The sequence below is a fragment of the Mastacembelus armatus genome, chromosome 18 (assembly GCF_900324485.2).
Source record: "Mastacembelus armatus chromosome 18, fMasArm1.2, whole genome shotgun sequence".
In the NCBI taxonomy this organism is placed as follows: domain Eukaryota; kingdom Metazoa; phylum Chordata; class Actinopteri; order Synbranchiformes; family Mastacembelidae; genus Mastacembelus; species Mastacembelus armatus.
The window spans coordinates 13455794-13474083 of NC_046650.1; the positions used below are offsets into that span (position 1 = coordinate 13455794).

Below are 18290 nucleotides of genomic sequence, written 5' to 3' on the forward strand. Positions count from 1 at the left end.
TGAACATGTAGTATAATGCATAACACCAGCCTGATCCTTTAACATACTTGAACTAAATTATCATAGTTTTGTTGTTTACCATATATTTGTAGTAATAACCATTTATAGGCATTGGCAGTCACTATTTTGCACAGGCAAGTTGTTTTATGTTTGTCTGCAGTTGTTTTATGTTTTGCTTATGCAAAATATCTGCTGTTCAGCTTAATTCATAGGAGAATCTGAGTAAACTGATGCCTTTGTCTGGATTCACCTGCCTCTTCACGCTTTTCCCTTCCTCCCTCTGGCATGTGTATGTTTGTCTTCATTTTATACCCCTTTCATTCTACATTTTCATTTTTCACTACTATTGCCTTTCTGCTACACCCCACCTATCCTCCCAACCTGAAACCACTTGAAGTGCGAATTCAATTTGTACTGTATGTTTCATTTCTACTCAGATTTAGATTTATTTCATGTTGGCTGCTTTTAATTAACTCTCTGGATATGTGACGAGAAGAGGGGTAGGAGTAGAGAGTGAGAGAGACAGATAAAAACTCCTCACATCCGCCAATGAGTTACACCGGCAATCATTCACCACTTAGACAGTAGTGCAGAAGGCCCTGTTCGTTGCCTTGGCAACCAGTGCCTTGGTGATTGATTCCTCGCCAGTGTGGCATCGCTGCGGGAAATAGAGTGCGTGAGCCTGGCGTGCACACTACATCTTTCTAATTAAAACGGGATTACAGAGTCATCGCCATTGTATGTTCAAACAAATGCAAGGCTGTGAAGGAAAACAATTTTGGTAAATGTCAGGGCTGTTAAATACAACTATGGATAAACAAATGTAAACAAGCTCAATTTACTGATATACAAACTCCATGCACACTATATGTGAAGACGTGCCTCTGTACCTTTTTGGACTTTGGGTTGCAGCAACTGACAGCAACAGTGCATCCCTCCATCCAGAAGTCGAGCTTGATTGACAGTGCATGAATTATGTTATGCAGCACAAATCACCAGGCACAACAATTAGTCTGTTGTTGCTCTCTGCTAATCAGAAAATATTCCCCAAATTGGAGCTTAATGTACATCTGAAATGAACACCGGTTTCTTAATATAATTGGATTAGTTAAGTCAATCAAATCTGTGCAGTTTAGGGTGTTGTCCTACAGACTAGTGTGTATTGAGGCTGCTAAATATCTTCCTCTGCAAGGAGACTTGATTACTTAACATTTTATAATTGTTGTTTACAGTTCTGTCATGGGCATATATAGAACACCAGTATTATTTTTCAAAACATGATCATACGTACATGGATGAGAAATGTAGAGTGCACTAGATAGTGTAGCAGGCGTAGGGGAATAACTAATAATGTAACAACCGTGTAGTAGCATTTTATGAATGCTGCTGCAGAAGCAATGTGTCTAATTTAATTATGTATAATAAGTCTGGTGTTGTGGTTAGTCTCATGCTCCCTTCAGTTTCTTATGTAATCGCATAAATATTATAGGTATATAAGTATGTATATAGCGGACTGCTATAATTTTTGTAATTTGAAGGCCAAAATTACAACTTGTTTAAAGTGCCATTCTTCACCATAATTGTGTACTTGAGAGTCACATTCTTAAGTCTCTAATTCATTATATTTAGTAGGCTCTTGAAGCCAACAACGACCCCAGAGTGGCCCTGGAGCTCCGAAGTGTAAAAGAGCAAAAGATGGAGAGCCATGTAAGTGAGTGAATGAATGAAACCAGAATAAAAGGAGTGTGGCATTCAGAGCAGAAGAAAAACGAGGTCTTGCACTCGGTTTTCCGATTTCAATCACTACAATGCGGTTAGCAAGGTGTAACATAGTGCCTTGGGCCTGTTCCCAAGCGGAGCTCTTTGGCACAGGCTGTGTGGGATGTGTCATTACAGCAAAGGTAATAATAGACCAGGGAATTTATAATGTGACACTTTTTACGTGCCTATGAAACAGTGCCTGAAAGCCTGAGACTGTTAGGAAAAAAGGAAAAAATCATGTTTGGTTGTAAACAACGAAAAGCCTATTATTGGCTGATATGTCATATGGCTGAAACATATATAAAATCCCTCATGAAGGAGCTCTCGAATGGAGTATGCTTTAATTTCACACATATAGAAATGTGAAAAGGGACTAACTGTAGACTTAGGGTGCACCGTGTCCCACACAACTCTCCTAGATCATCTCCGGAAGCAGTGGTTTTTAAAGGGTTCTCTTAGTGCTCAGATTAGGCACAAATCATATTCCTTCCTCTTATACTCTTTCAGTCTTTAGTGTGACTGTCTGCTTTTTGTCTGCTCAACAAACATGCTATAAATTTTTGTGCTGAATTTTGTCATTTTATTTTAATCTATATTATATAGATTGTCTGCATGTAACTGAGCTACTGTGACCAAGGAATTTCCCTTATGGACCAATAACGTTTATTTAATCTAATTTTGTTAATTTTAATATGTTCTTAATACTATTGAGCATGTCAACTACTGTCAGTGGCGTTCATGCGTCTACGTGGATCTCTGTCTTTACTAATGCAAATCAGCAATGATAAATAAAGGTGTAACTAGCAGTGTTGGTCTGTTAGTCTGTCACTTTGCTTCATACTCAAATATTACAACAACTACGAAGTTTTACAGACATTTAGGTTCAGGTCAGGATGAAAGGAAAAAATGTAAGTGGTCAATGGGAGCACATTAGCAAACTGATGTCAACATTTAACTGTGTTTAAATGTTTAAGTGCTACAGAACTGCGAGCACTGTCAGCTCATAGTGTTATGTCTCGTATTCCTACTAAAAGAACATTGTCACACATACTAATGTACTACTAAATCAGTGGTTATATTACACATCTGAATTGTCTTAGTGCTTAGCTCCTCATCAATTTTACTCCAACCAGTTTACATAAGTTTACATAACCTTTGTTCAAGATAACAGGGATGGGAGCCTGAGTTCCTCATGAGACTTAATTGGCTGAATGAGGATGACAGTGTACCAATTGCTTTTTTTTTTGGTTTGTTTTTTTCCCCTTTTTGGGATGTGTGTAAAAAAAAAATAATAATTGCCTATACGCATGTGCAAATGGCGTCAGGTTTGTTGTCCTCTTGAGTGGATAAGAAAACCATCTGGGATTGTGTTTGTGTTAGGCAAAGCACAACGGTTTTCCGCTTTCTCATTCACACAGGCTCCTGGCGTCATGTAGGGACTAATGTGAAATCTAAATCTGGACCTTGTTGATAGAAAATGGTAGGCCACACTGTTTGGCATGTGACTCTCGCAAACCCCAGTGCAGGCAATGGTGCTAATAGATAATTGCCAGCTTAATAGAAGGTGACATGTTGCATGATGTTGCACTCAGAACTGATAGCTCTGACTGCAAATAGCAATCTTTATTGCAAATACAACCTCCACATTTTTCTATTTCAGGAAGAGGCCATGAAAAATGTTTGAACTGATTTCAGTTTGCCTTTCTATTCATTTTGTTTTCTTTCATGATAAAATATTTTCTTTTTTATGCACAATCTGCTTGTCTTATAAAATATTTCTTATGTTGTTATTTTACATTTATAGTAAACACCGGGTTGATAATACTTTCAATGAACTGCTGTATACTTGTCAGTACTGTTATTACCTAGACAACCTAATGTCTTCATTTACATAACACTGTGTGACTATTCACCACATGGTAGAAAAAGCTTTTTTTTACTTCTCCTGAACTTTTGTTGGTGAATTTCACAATTTGTGTGCACAGAACTCTGTGTCATCCTCCCTCACGCACAGGGAACACAAATCCCCCCCACCCCTCTCTCTCACTCACTCACACACACACACACACACACAGATAACCATCCGCTATGGACCTGCACCCCCTCCCTTCGTCTCCCACACATCCTACTGATTGGAGTTGTCAGGAGTCAGAGGGTCACAGTAGAGCATGTCTATAGGCCTCATTCACAGACACAAAGAAGCACACATGCACATACACAGTAGCAATAAAGGAGAGAAAGACAAAATGACAGACGGTAATACAGTCCCATCTTAAGTGTGTATAAACACACCCCACAATCACCCCATCTTGTCAGCAGCTGTGAATTAGCTCCCTCTTCTACTCACTGCAGCCTTGCACAGCAGTACCAGCTAGGAGCATTCAATTTATATTCATTATTCACTAGTCAACTGCCTTGATTTTTCCGGAAGGAAGACGCTCTTTAACACCAACTGGCTCCTCCCCCAGTTTTTCTCAGTCCCACCCTCAGTGTCTCCCCTCAGGATGTGTGGGTGTGTGTGTCTTGTTAAATGGCGGTGGGATGTGGCAGTAAGAAGGCTGTTGGGATATAAGTAACAGGTACATGTAATTGGATGAATTTGATAAGGACTTAAAAGTAAATTACACAGCACTAGAGACACATTTATACACAGATGAGTGGTTAATATAGCTTTATACATATATGTATATTTATTTATTATTTGGCCATTCCTCATGTCTTCTTGACACTAGTGGCTCAGGGCTACTTTATCTGCAATTAGCATGAACAACTGAGATGCACAGTATCTCTTGTTCTTCTAATATAAGAAATAATAAATCACAAAAAATGTTAAAATCTTCTTGAAATTGAATCTTTGTTAAATCACTCAGGCAGGTATGTGAACTTCTTTTTCAATCTCCATTATACCTCTGTGCTTTGTTACAGTTAGCTTCAGGTAACTAGTGAAACCACTAACTGTCTCAGTAACAACGTGCTCATCTTAGGGAACCAAGAGCAACGGAGCCCAGCCGAGAAGTAAACGACAAGTTTGTTTGTCAAGACATTGGCTTGGCTATCTTTAACCATCAGCAGAGACAACCACACGCAAAAGTTCACAGGCAGTTTGCACTCAAATTGTTTTGGGCACCTGTCATCCTCTATTATAATTAGCAAGTGGACGTCTAAATAATTGCCATCAGGCTGCTGCTGTGGTATCAGTGTTGGTAAGCAGGGTGCCGTCCCTCACCCTTAGGTCTGGTATTATTTAAAGGGCCGGCGCGCCTTCACTAAGCAGTGCCCCCAGCAAAGTCTTAAGATGTTCAGTCAGTGACAGCATCTAGAGCACTGAAAATAATTAACTGACACAAGACAGTTTGGTGCTGGCTTCTCTACACGTGTCCACACTTGTTCCTGACAGAAACGCACACATACATGCAAATGCAGGCAGCTTTTGTCTCATAACTGTGACACTGCCAGGAGAAAAAGAGGTACCACATTCGTCCCAGTGGGGACTGAGGATGATTGTAAAAGTAAATGAGGCAGATGGGTCTATCTTGAAATTGTAGGGTGGGGAAAAAATTAAAAACTCATTTGAGAAATAAAGACACAAAAGTTAAATTGAACCATTTACAATTTGAAAAGGACTGTACTGGCACAACTACAATATGAATGGAAAAAGTAGTGTAATTACGTAGTCCTACAATTTTAGATTTTTACACAAAGGTCCAAATATGGACTACTACTATAGTTCTACCACTGATATACTATAGTTTCTATGTAACAGTAATGGAGTTTTGTAGCCACGTGTGTATCATGACATTCTTCATCTGATCCATCTATGGAGACTTGTCCGTTTGTTAAAGCGTAGGTGCGGTGCCATCATGATTTCATTGTGTGTGTTTGTGGTTGTGTTTCATAACCAAGCTTGCTGCTAAACTTCAGGGCCAGTGAAAGCTATCTCAGTGTATTGCCAGCCATTCTTGTCATTTCTCCCTTCTCCCTCTTTGTCCATATTGCATTGGTGGAATTTGGAGATGTATGCCTGAACTATGCATATATACTGCATGTTACAACATATTCACAAAGAGCTATTGCATGTTGAAAGACTGCAGGTCACCAGGCTTTTTTCCACCAACTCCCTCTTCCAGGAGCATTGCAAGTGGTGTAGGTCACTGCTGCTCAGCAGCGCCCTTATTGTGCTGATAGTGTTGCTGCTTAGATTAGCCTGCCAGTGGCATTCAGTTTGGTCCAACAACAGCTGCTGCCTCTCCAAACCAACCACTTTCCAGAATAACATCTCCCGGGCTTCTTAATGTCCCCCAATACACACAACACACGCTAAAACAAACACACGCTCTTCCCTTCCCCCTCCTACATATCACCCTTCCCCCTTGTCCTACAGGCTACCGCTGTTACACTCAGTTACTGCACAGTTGTGTCTGTGTGTGTGTATGTTTGTCTTTCTTGCCTTCTAGTTCTCTAATTTTTCTGACATGTCCTGAAAAGCCCCCATTTGGAGAGACATTAGCATAGCACTGCTTAGAGTGAAGTATTGTCTGCAGAAATCTTTCTGTACAGAAATGGATGGGCATTTCTGTGGGGCACTGTTCTCACAATGTCCCTACAAGTGCTAAACAACCAGTGCCACTCCTCCTGACTGTTTTCAGGACTTCTGCTCACATGTGGTACAAGCAGAGACTTCCAAAAGAAGAATAATCAGCATTGTAGATGGTCGGTGACAATATTATGTCATGGTGGGTGTAGTTGAGTTACTACTGGTTTTTCTGTGGGGTAGGTTTTCTTGTCTGCTTAGCAATCACTCTCCATGGTGCTGACTTTCATGGCAAACTGGTTCTGTCCATGGTGCTATCATCACTGCTCCTATTTCATTTGGTCCTTGCTGAGCTACAGCTGTGTTTGCGTTTGTCGGCACTGTCCTTTGTGCTACATCATCTGTTTTAGCAGAGTGCATGTTATCTGCAGTGCTAACGCTGCTGGTTTGAGCTGCCCAGTAACCACTTACTGCAAGCAGAGCCAGTGTCTGCCACAGATTATAAGCTACTAACTGCCACTCTGGATCCATTTTCTGAATCCTCAGGAGCAACCCTTTTTATATTCAGTTCATATCCTGCCAGTTAAATGTGTATCAGGACTCAAATTTGTCATTGCTGTAGCTTATGGGCTTTATCTTTTGTGCAGGAGCAGTGGCATTTTCCTGAGGTGTAGTGAGGATTTTCCCTGTTAAGCATTTTGATGACTCACTGTGCGTTGCAGTAGGGGAGTTGTCACTGGCATTCTAGCGGCACACTGCAGTTTTGGTTGACCACATTTTGCACCGTCTGTTGCCTGTCTCCTCTCAGCAGGTCTCGAGCCCATGACGCACCTCAGTTAAGATGTTAAGGCATTTGATTAAAAACTAATTCTTCACTTTAGGTTTCTGAGGTACAGCTTTAAAGGCTTTTTCAAATTCCCTCTAACTTCCTTAATCCATATTTTACATTCATTACCCCTTATCAGAAAAAAACAGCCTTTTGTCCTGTGTGCTATATAATACCAGGAAGATACTTAATATCTGGTTCCATACCACTTTCATCAATAAGAGTAGTCGCCAGTGTTGCTAACATTGCATCTCTTGACCATTTTGCTTAATAGGTGACAGTATCAGTCCACAATCCTCCTGTTCTCTAAAGGAAACGACAGGATGCAATGTGACCAAAATTAACAGCCATCAGCTATATAACTTGGTAAAAACCCAAGGAATCTGTAAATCAGTGCTAACGCCTGCATGTTTGCACACATTTATTTGACTCAAACAGTGGCTAAGAGGCACTTGTGTTGTCCATGGGGAAAGCATAGTTCCACTTGTGCAGTTGAGAGTGTTATTTTTGTCATGCATCTTGTTTGGATGTTGCTGCTTTAAGATTTATAAACAAATTAGCTTTGCACATTTGGGTTCTGTGAGGCTGGCTTCACTTTGATCCAATTTAGTGAGGTTGCATCTACAGATATGAGAGCATATCTAAAAATCGTAACATTACCTGGATGTCAGAGTCATGTAACGGGGTGAGGGCTCCAGACAGGAATGTAAGAGCAGGTATGGGGATGTTTGTGAGAGTTTTTTCATGCCCCAAATCTTAGTACTTTAGCAAAACACTTATCTTAAACTTTATTCTAAGATAATGATCTGTATCAACATTATTTGGCTGAACTTAATGTAGATACTTTTTTTTTTTTTTTATCAAGCATCTTTTTAGAAATGCTGGCATGACAACTCTTTGCATAAATTGCACTCCTACACCTCTGTCTCCCACATACAACCGCTTAAACATGTCCCCTAGTTCACATTGCTGTGACCAGGGAGCTTTTCTAAGCCAGAGCATCTCAGCAATCAACAAATGAATTGGCATGTGAGTCAGCGGAGCTTCAGTGTGTAAGAGAGCTCAGGGATTGGCGCTCTTGCAGATTACAAACCTTGGCGAGGGCTGATGTTAATTAAAGGCTCTATTCAGCACTTTCCAAATTAGATGTGAAATGTTACGCAGGAGGGGTTTGCCATTAACGTGGTGCTCAGCGAGACCTCTGACCCCGGCTGAGGGCGACGCATCCTTGAGACATAATTGTGCTCACCTTCAGTGTTAGTTGGACAGAAGGAGCAAAGGGAAAGTCAAGAGAGGAACAGGATGAAAAACTGTACCCAGCTTCCTTTTGCTATGAAATGAGCTACAAGTACATTTTCCCTCTTATTCCATTATGCTGTGGAGAGGTTGAAACAATTTGCCTCTCACCCTTGTTCAGGGTTTGTATAGCCACAGGAGGAATGTATTGGATTGCAACCATTTGAGGGATACACAAAATTAGCCCATTTTTACTTATCAAATGTTGGAAGTCTGAGTTGAGCAGCTGCCAGCTTTCTGTCTCTTATGTTGTCTGAAATAGATTTTTTTTCTTTCCCAGCTCCTGAAGCTAAACAGTGTTTGGCACAGTACCAAGATGATCCCAGATAAAGATATTTTATGAGAGTGCAGACGAGTACTCTCCAGTGTGCAGCCCCAGTTATGTCGAGAGCACTCCTTCGTCTGGTTGTACTTGTCCATCACACATTTACTCCATATCCTGCATCTTCTTGTTTTCATGTCACATGACTACATGAGTGTTAGTCGTTTATTTACTCTTTTAAAATGATTCCCTTATAACAAGTGGAAATTGATGGGTTTTTTTTTTTTTTTTTTTAGGCAAGCAAAGATGCTAAACTTGTCAAAACTATCACGTAAATATGCATGAATGAATAACTTGTCATTGCCAGATCCTGCAGCTGCATAACCACCTACTGAGCGCTTTTCCTCTGCAGATGCAAAACCATCAAACGGAAGTGTGTTGATTTGTACATGAGAGTTGCATGCTTCCTGGTATTACAGTATATTGCAAGATGACAGAGTTACCCCGGAAGGGGACCGAGTCAGTGCAGAGGAGACACAGAAGTAGGTCAGCTCCTAGGCGTTTGTTACATCATACATATTCATAAACAGTACCCAGTTGTTGCAGAGTGAACTCACCTCATGCAGACTGTTTATTCTGCTCATTGGGCCCTCTTCTCCATTTAAATGTTAAATAGCAATTACGCATCATTGTGGTAATATGAGCAGTTGATTGTGCCTGCTGCATTTATACGCATTTTATTGCTATTACATGAATAGAATACTATTATCACATATTAACACCTCAACATCTCAATAAGTCATCCCTTTAATTGGGTTTAAAAAACATCTTTTATTTTTTGTTACTTTGGCACAAAACCACTGTTTCTTCCTTTTTTTTTGTTGTTCTTTTTGCTAAGCTAAGCTGGCCATCGGCTTCCTGTAGTAGCTTCATATTAAAGATAAGATTAGAGTAGTATTTGGTATTTCCCAAAACGTCAAGCAATTTCTGTAGACTTATTAGTTTTTGCAATCAAATTATATTAATGAGCAATATTAAGGTTGTAATTATTATTATTTTTTTCTACTCAACTAACCCTTTTCATTATTTATTTGATTATTGTTCGTTTAATTAATCACATTAATTTTAGCCCTTATTGATGATCTTTAGGAAGGACTAGATAATATAACATTCTTTTTCTAAGCATGTGATACAAAAGAAGTGAAATATCTGACTATATTTTAATAATCAGATCTCAATGTGTCATCACTCATGCTCGCCATCTTAAGTATTGGCTTATATAATTTGATATAATAACAGCTGTGCAGTGAATGGACCCATTCTTAATTTGAGAACAGCCATGGTGCTGCGCTTGTCCTTCAACGACTGTGGATAAAAAGAGAGTTGCGGGAGAGTGTGGGAGAATGAATACAAACTGAGTCAGTCACAGGGCTATGAATTGCACTGATAGTTCAAAACATGATGCTATTTCTGCCAGCTACTGTTATTCACTCAACCCTAATACAATCAGACACTCCAACACAACGATTATGCGGGGGGTGAGATTGACCTCTTCTAAACTCCCAGCAGCCTGTGCTACAGTTTCAGAATCATTTGAGACTTACAGACAGATAAAGAAATAAAGGAATAAGAAGAAAATATGAAGAAAAAGAAAGTGTAAGATTAAGATGCACACATTTTTTTTCAGTCATATAATGCCCCTTAGGTTTTTTTCTTTTTTTCTTTTTTTTTTTTTAAGATAAAGTATAATTTGCACCTCTGGGTGGTCGTGTTTGATGCCAGCAGGTGGTTATTAATGCTATCGCCAGCCCTGATGACACTTTCTGAAAGGCCACTTGTTCAGTGTTACAACCTGCCATAAACATTTCATTACAAGAAGCCTCAACCTATATATTAGCCCTTCCCACTCTGCAGTCAGAGCGAGTAAAGCAGAGAAACTTTGAAAAAGGGAGAAAATGGAGCTGGAGGTGAGGGTGACAGGAAGACTCCGAGGAGCTCCTGCTGAAAATATTTAAGGCAAGGAGAATGTTGAAGTCAAAATGAAAAGATAAAAGAGTATGATAGATGGCAGTGAATAAAAGGTTATGAAGGGAAGTGAATCACAACCAAGCGCACTGCCAGTCTTTATTTTAAAGAGCAGGCTTTTACAGACAGCAACACAAACTCCTACATGTGCCTGTAGTTGACATAATCTAGCTAAAGCTGTCTATCCCCTGTGTGAGCTACGGTTCAAAGGTAGCCTCAGTGTCTTTGTTTTTGTTAAGCCAGGCTTCTTCTGCAGTTTTTTTTATTGATCTATTTGCATGTAAACAGAGCATCTCCAGTCTCTGGTTCAAGGTATGTATGCACAGGAGATTTCCAGCAGAATACTATACAGTACATCCCTCTTCTTCTATTTTTGTACATGGCCTATGACATAACAACCCTCTCGATAGTGTCTAGTGATAAAATCGAAGTACAGTACACTTCCTCAAGAGGCGTATGTCATGAGCTGGTCAATTTAGCTTGAAATCATTTGTCCTACTTTTCTATAAAATGCAGGAAAAGTTGATTTTCTTCAGTATAATAGACTTTTCAATATGTGTGTGCTACAGTAAACAATTACCATCTGATTATTGAAGAGAGCCATTGTACTGAGTTAAAGATTTAATTTACACACTGAAAAAAAGATGTAGTATATTAAAGACAAGCTCACATTGTAGATCCTTGTATGATTGCTGTGATTATCAGGCCACGATATCCATTGACTGTATGACCAATAATATAATCCTTGCAGTCATTAGACCAGCATGAGGACTTTTTGGTATTCTGTACGTCAGCCTCAGGTTATGTCGGCCTGACTGGTACAAAGATCATTCGAGAGGCTTTACTTGCACTGTGTTCCCTGCTCTGGGTACTTCTGTACGCCTGACTGCTCTCCCTGTGTCTTTCTTCTCCCTCCTCATCTCCCCCTTTCTGACACCACTCTCTCCATATATGACTGGGCTGCTGCAAGGGGTCAGATGTCACCCACTTGGGATTCTGCATCTCCTTTTGTCATTGCTGAGCCTGATGTGTGTTGTATGTGAAAGAGAAATAGGCCAAGAGAGAATGTGTAAGATGGTGATTTTCTGAAGGAGCTTGAGGAGGATTGGGGTGGGTTAGGGACAGATCTCCCCTTCTTGGTGCTATAAAAATAGCCATTGTAGCATGGAAAATCACAGTTTGCCTCTTGGACACACCACATCTGTACTAGGTTCGGCGAGACATAGGGGCTAGGGGAATGGTGTGTGGGGTATGTTTCTGGGCAACCAGCTGAGACCTCATGCAAGGAACCTGCTAATTGGTATTCAGACCAGAGCTCTGACAGCTTCCCACACAATCCTTACCGCATACACGTTCCTTTCTGTTACCACGACATCGGGGCCCAGTGAGAGTTCTCTTGACGCAGGAGACGAACCTGTCCACTTCCACAAACCCCAGTAAATCCCCAGGTCCATCAACACTGGACAATTAAACTAAGGTTTTTTTCAACTTATCTTCAGTTCTATTTTCTGCCGTCTTCTCTGTTCAGGTTTTCAGCCTGTTTGTTCGTGTTTGGCTTAATGGGATGTCACTGTTAATAAGCAGGAGCATAGTCACACATTACAAGCAGGTGCAAGGCTATTGGAAATAAGCATCAAGCACCAGCAGTTTGTTCTCATTTAACTTAAAAGTTATAATTTTTATAACTACTTCTTATGTATTTGAGATGTTTTTGAAATATTATCTATATGTTAGACAGGAGTTCCAACATGAGACAGGTGTTTGTGTTCATTTTGAACAACAGTCCAGGTACCCTCTGTTTTTATTATGGTAACTGTAATGACGATCTGGCATGTGATAACAGCCTATTGAGATGACTGGTGGAGGTGGAATAGCATCTTACTAAGTCACATCTCTGGCCCTGATGACAAACTGATAATATACATTTAATAAGGTTATGCTAACAAGCTAAATCGTACAACTTTCCTATTTACAATGATTAAGTGGCAAATATTCTAATTGGAGAAAATCCCAGCATATTTGGCTTCATGCTGATAAACAAATAAATAAAGCTGCAGTCAGTGTTTCCATAATAACTGTCAAAATCAAGAAAGTGTTACAGGATTTTTTCATAGCAATGCACCTCTGGGAAAGTGTCACTTGACTCTACAGATCCACTCAGGTGTCCAGGGCATTTTAGTGTCATTTAAATCATTGTTTTTGTTATATATAAAACTTCCCCAGACCCTATTTTCAGCAGCAGGAGGACGAGTTCAGTTAAAAGCACAAATACGCTACCTGCCTCACATTAAATGACATAGTGCTCAGTTAACCAGTGATGATAGGTGAGTATGTGTATGCTTTAATAGGCAAATATTTCAGTTTTTCAGAAACCAAAACAGAGCTAGGAGTGTGAATATTGAGCTTACATTCAATAAATGGCCTCAAATCATGGTCTGTGTTGGCTGCATTTTTGTTCATTAATTTCCTGGTGATTATTGATTGCCTGATAATTTTAAAACTAATGTCAGTGTCAACCAGTGGATCATTTTTGAATGGATCCTCTAACTTCTTTTCTTTCTCTAATAAGCCTATGGGCATTTCAGTGGTTACCACACCTGGAAATACTTTTTTGTGTTTCTTTATATGCATCCCTTCTACTTTCCCAGTCCTAGATATAACATCCTATACTAGGAGCCCACTGTTTGGCAGTACACAGCTGTTGAGATGCAACAACTCTGCATTGTTATTTCTCTTACCTTTTTGTTTTTGTTTAGCTGTAGAGATGGAAACCACCAATCTGAAGAAGGCAGAGGAGGCCTATGAGACAGTCAACATGGAAATGAGGTGAGGAAAAGATAACAGTAATAGAAGCAGAGGTTAGTTTCCATTGTCACATATCTGTGACGATATTTTGCACTTCTTACATTTCTGTTGTATGCAGGGCAGCATTGCATGTAACCAGGCCTTAAAATAGACTCCATCCATCTGTGCTAAAGCAGTGAGGAAAGCTGCACAGTAATGAATTTGCACTGTCTGATACCTAAGGCTAATTTTAATGAAGAAAAACAAACGCTGTTGGTTGCCTACTGTGCTCTGGTGGGTAGGCCAACTAACTTTGAGCAGAAGACTGTCTGCCTGGGTATGAAATTATCCAAACGGCTTTGTGGCATTTTTCAAAGACACACATGGCATAAATATGTGTTTGCTGATGATCCATTGTCATCAGCATATTAAGTGCATGCCCTTATTTTCATTCAGAAAACATTTAATCCTCAAGAATCTGTATACTTATTTTAAAACGCAGTATTATGACATTTCATATCTTAAATGTAAATGTCTGCAGTCACATGCTTACAACAGCTCAGAGGAAAACTGGAGCTGCTTGGATGAGAATCCCTGTTAGATGACTTTGCTCCCTCTGATGTTTTCACACAGCTCTGAGCTAGCCAGCAATAGCTGATAAGTAGCTACTGTGGCCCTTGGGCCTCCAAACTGTTCATTACAGTAGGCAGAGAGGAGAGCCAACCACAGAGATGGCAGTTACCAAAAGGTCAAGATTTTTATCCCCTTGCACAAAAGCCTGCATGAGGGGGAAAAGGGAGAAAAGGAGCTGGCAGTTGCTCTATTTCTTCATTGTCCACCTTGCTTCAATTGCCCCTGGCCCAATTACTCACCATAATTTGTGTGTGTTGGAGAACTAGATATGCATTTTTCCCCTCTTGTTCTCTTCTGGCCATATCCTTTATCAGTTTGTAGATTGTAGTGCAGTAGTGCATTTGTGTTTTCATGCCTTTTGGAATGAACATGTCTTCCTTAATAGGCTATGGTCTTTATTCCTTTAGCATGCAGTAAAGGTCATTTTTCCAGAAAAGAATCTGATATTTGAGTTTTATGACCATTGACCTTCTCACATCAACATACAGTCACACAACCTGTTTTCCTGCCCCTAAATCCCCTTACAGCAACCTTGCCTTATCGCCCTGAAGCAAAACAGTCACCCTCTCTAAACATTTGTTAACCCCTTTAGCAATTCTGGGATATGAATATGGAAATAAGGGCCAGCACACCACTTGCGATCAGCAAAGAGCAGCCTTCGCCAGCACAGATAATTGGAAACACTGTATAGAAATGTGCTTTAAAGGGCCAGCTTATCAGCACACTATCCAATAAGTCAGTTACCAAAAGTAACAAGGAGACTAAAGCTATGTTGTCAGCACAGTTAGGAGTCATACAGACGTTATTAAAGCAGCTTGTCAGGAACCTACAACAAATGGCCCACAGACAGTAATTTCTCATTTTTAACTGCAAATTGTCTAAAATCTTTCATGATATCAATAATAATTCAAAACTTCAAGTGTATTTGTGATTAAATCTATTCATTTTGCTTTCCTCAGTGATCTCCAGAAGAAGCTGGCCACAGACTATGGAACAGACTGGGAGTTTCTGTTTTTGAACAGCCAGTGTTATAAGCTGAAAGTATATGAGTAAGTACAAAATTTTCATTACCTTTTTGATTTATATGCTTATTTTTGTCGGGCATTAATTTGGAAACTAGTCCTGAAATGTCTGGTTGCAAATAGATATGCGCTTTCAATATAATAACTTCCTTTGAAAATCACGCACTGACAGAAAAATACATTTTCATGGTTTTGACAATTGAATATGAATTGTCGAAGCTTTTAATAGTTATGTCTACTCTCGATAATGAAAATCATGGAAAGCAATTACTTGTGCAATACCAATGCTCTGCAGGTAGCCATAAAACCCAGTGGATGGAAAAGTAAAACAGAAGCATCACAAAATCAATATATTAACCAGAGGCTGGAATTCATCTTATTCTGAGCAACTGTACTAAAACAAAATCTGTGTGTGGCAAATGCGAACCATCTTAATAAAGACCCACAATTTAAAGTTGATAATTTGTGAGCTCCAAGTCACCCTGGAGAAGCCAAGCAGCTAAATCAACTAAATTTAATCAACAGAATGAGCTTCTTTTACTCTCTCCCGCTGCATCCCTATGGCCCCTGCTGGTTTAGAATCTGTTCTCCTCAGGATTGCTTGCCAGCTGGAGCTTTACAAGCCTGTGGGTGGTTGCAGTTTTGAAAGAAAATTATCTGAGATCTGCACTGCAAATACTTTTTTCAGACATCCTTGGAATCAGTGGTTTCCCATGCCCTTATACACCAGTGTGATTTGTTTGCTCGTTTTGCCATTTAGGAGGCAAAATTTGAAAAGGAAAGTTTCAGTTTTTGTACATAAGCCAAAAAAGTCTTTCTGTGTTATTGCTGTAGACACTTAGATAACTTCACTGCACATTGAGTTCAAAATGGTTTAATGTCACAATGTAGTAATAGCTAGCTGCCTTCTATAATTTTACCCATCTTTCTGGAAATGTATATGACTTATGCAGGTTTATGTCAGAGCCTGAAAGCAATGACAACAATAATGAATGAATAGCACATCGGCAAACAAACATGGGAATATGTAATATACAAACAGTGATAGGCTAATTGTAACTTAGCAAACAAAACAAAAATAAAGTATGGCATTTCTCCACATGAAGATTTTAGTCTTTCCAATGGGTTGTATTTATCTGCAAATGCATGTCCAGGTATCTAGATTGCTGCCTGTAGTGTTGCTTCCATGGTGTCACAAGTTGTTATGGGGTCACAGGTTAAGTTAAAAGTCCTGCTGACAATAGAAGATGCACTTTGTAGTATTTCCATATTGTGTGGAGACCTGCCCTGGATGTTAATACTGTTTAATATATTCAAATTACAACAAATATTTTGCAAGTTGTATCAAGTTAGTGTATTTCTCACTCTTTCTTTGGTTCAGGCATTCATGCTGTTCTCTGTTAGCTTTCTTTCACTGGCCTATTGGCTTTATGCGCTCCATGTTATTTTTTATTCTTCTAATCGCTAAAGAGAACAGTATCCACTAGCGTCAATTCAGATGAAGGTCTTTTGACCTACTAGCACCCTCTCAGCTATGCACCAGTTCCTCTCCCTGCCCACTTTTATCCTAGCTGTTCGCCTTGAACCGTGATCCTGAAAAGACATGACGTTGACAGACACATAAGCCAGCAGCTTTCTATAGCACTCCCTCCCATGACCTCGAGTAGGGAGCCAACAAAGCTGCAGTTCCTCTCCACTCATGGAGCAGAAACACAAAACACCCTTCTCCTGATCATTTCGTTGAAACCTTCTTATACCCGCCCTCCTTGAACTTTAGATTGCTCACATTTGATTAAATTGCTCCCTCTTTTTTATTGAGTGGGAGGCAATATTGGAGAGAAGTGCCCGGAGCCATAAAAGTTTGCTGCCTATCTTTTAATATAACTAATAGCTGTGCATTATTTAAATAAATGGAGTTCAACTGGTAGTGGTATAGCAGCTTGGTGTGTTTGACAGCCATAAAAATGCAAGGAAACAGAATGAGTCGATTGCTTTTTAGGAGATGCACAGAAACTGGATTTAGTCTTGCTGACTCTTATATACAAACTTGTTCATCTTGAAAGTGTGTTTCATTTCTATCTGAACATGTCATGAGAGATTTCTCCCTTTGTCTTTGCAAAGTAGGATCTCCTTCTCTGCACCTCTTTGTTGAGATATTTCCCAGCCCTGCTCATTTTTGCTTCATAATGGTGTGAATCACTTCTATGAACTGGAACTAGAAGTCTTCTCATCTTTGTCCAGTATAGTTATTTTGATTTCAAAGCATGCAGGCTTTTTTTTTTTTTTACGAGCAGGATTAGAATGTAAATGCTGTGTCATGTTGGACACTCCACACTGCCTTTTCATCAGACTTAAACTACATGGATAACAGCTTATAGAACAGGCTTGTTTTTGGCCTGTTGTCATTTCTTGCCATTTATTGACATGTTTTCCTTCACATTTCTCCAGCTCTGTGATATATTTTATTTTACATTATATATCACATAAAAGTCCTAGAACCTCACCTCCCAAGTCACCTATTCAAGATCCATGCATTTCCCCAGAAATGGTCTTTCAGGGTGCTAGTGGGCTCTTATGAGTCAGGAATTTAAAATGCAGGCTTCTGCCAGTAAATCAGAAATAAGCTTGGCAATTCAGTCAACACTGCCTGGCACAGCATGAAGGAAGGCACCCCATTATGAGTTCTCAGAGGCGGAGTCCCTACCTACAGCAGAGTCTAATATTCCTCCTGTGGATTTGTTGACACTCCTCAAAGCAACTTAAATCGAAGGGCCGTGATTTATGCAAGACTGTCAGGTCAGATTGACTCAGCCTCTACTCTCATGTCATTAGGAAGTACAGCACTTCAGTGAGTCATGCCCGCCACTGTGGTTTAGCTTAGACAGAGAAGAGAGAAGGATAATGCAGCATAAGTGACACTTCCAACTGTCTGTAGAACATCACATGGCCTTAAGAGTGCACTGATTTCTTCTAGGGAAGAGACTCAATTAGGATCGCCTAGAGGGAGCTGTTTCAAATTGGATATAAACCACATCAAGACGGGGTTGTGGAGTCTGCTAATATGGAAGTGAAGAGCCATATATGTGATACGTTTCATAACAGCTGTGCCATGAATACTGTCTAGTCGCAAATAGGGTTGGACAGGACCAT

General features: G+C 39.8%; 1 protein-coding gene across 5 annotated transcripts in view; it reads left to right on the forward strand.

The window, feature by feature from the left end:
• Window positions 1–18290, forward strand: part of LOC113125684 (glucosidase 2 subunit beta-like) — a 96053-nt gene that overhangs the window by 50601 nt on the left and 27162 nt on the right. For all 5 annotated transcript variants that reach the window (XM_026299298.1, XM_026299299.1, XM_026299300.1 and 2 more), the window contains 2 exons: window positions 13458–13527; window positions 15078–15167. In XM_026299298.1, coding sequence (XP_026155083.1) covers window positions 13458–13527; window positions 15078–15167 — 160 coding nt within the window. The remainder of the gene's footprint in view (window positions 1–13457; window positions 13528–15077; window positions 15168–18290) is intronic.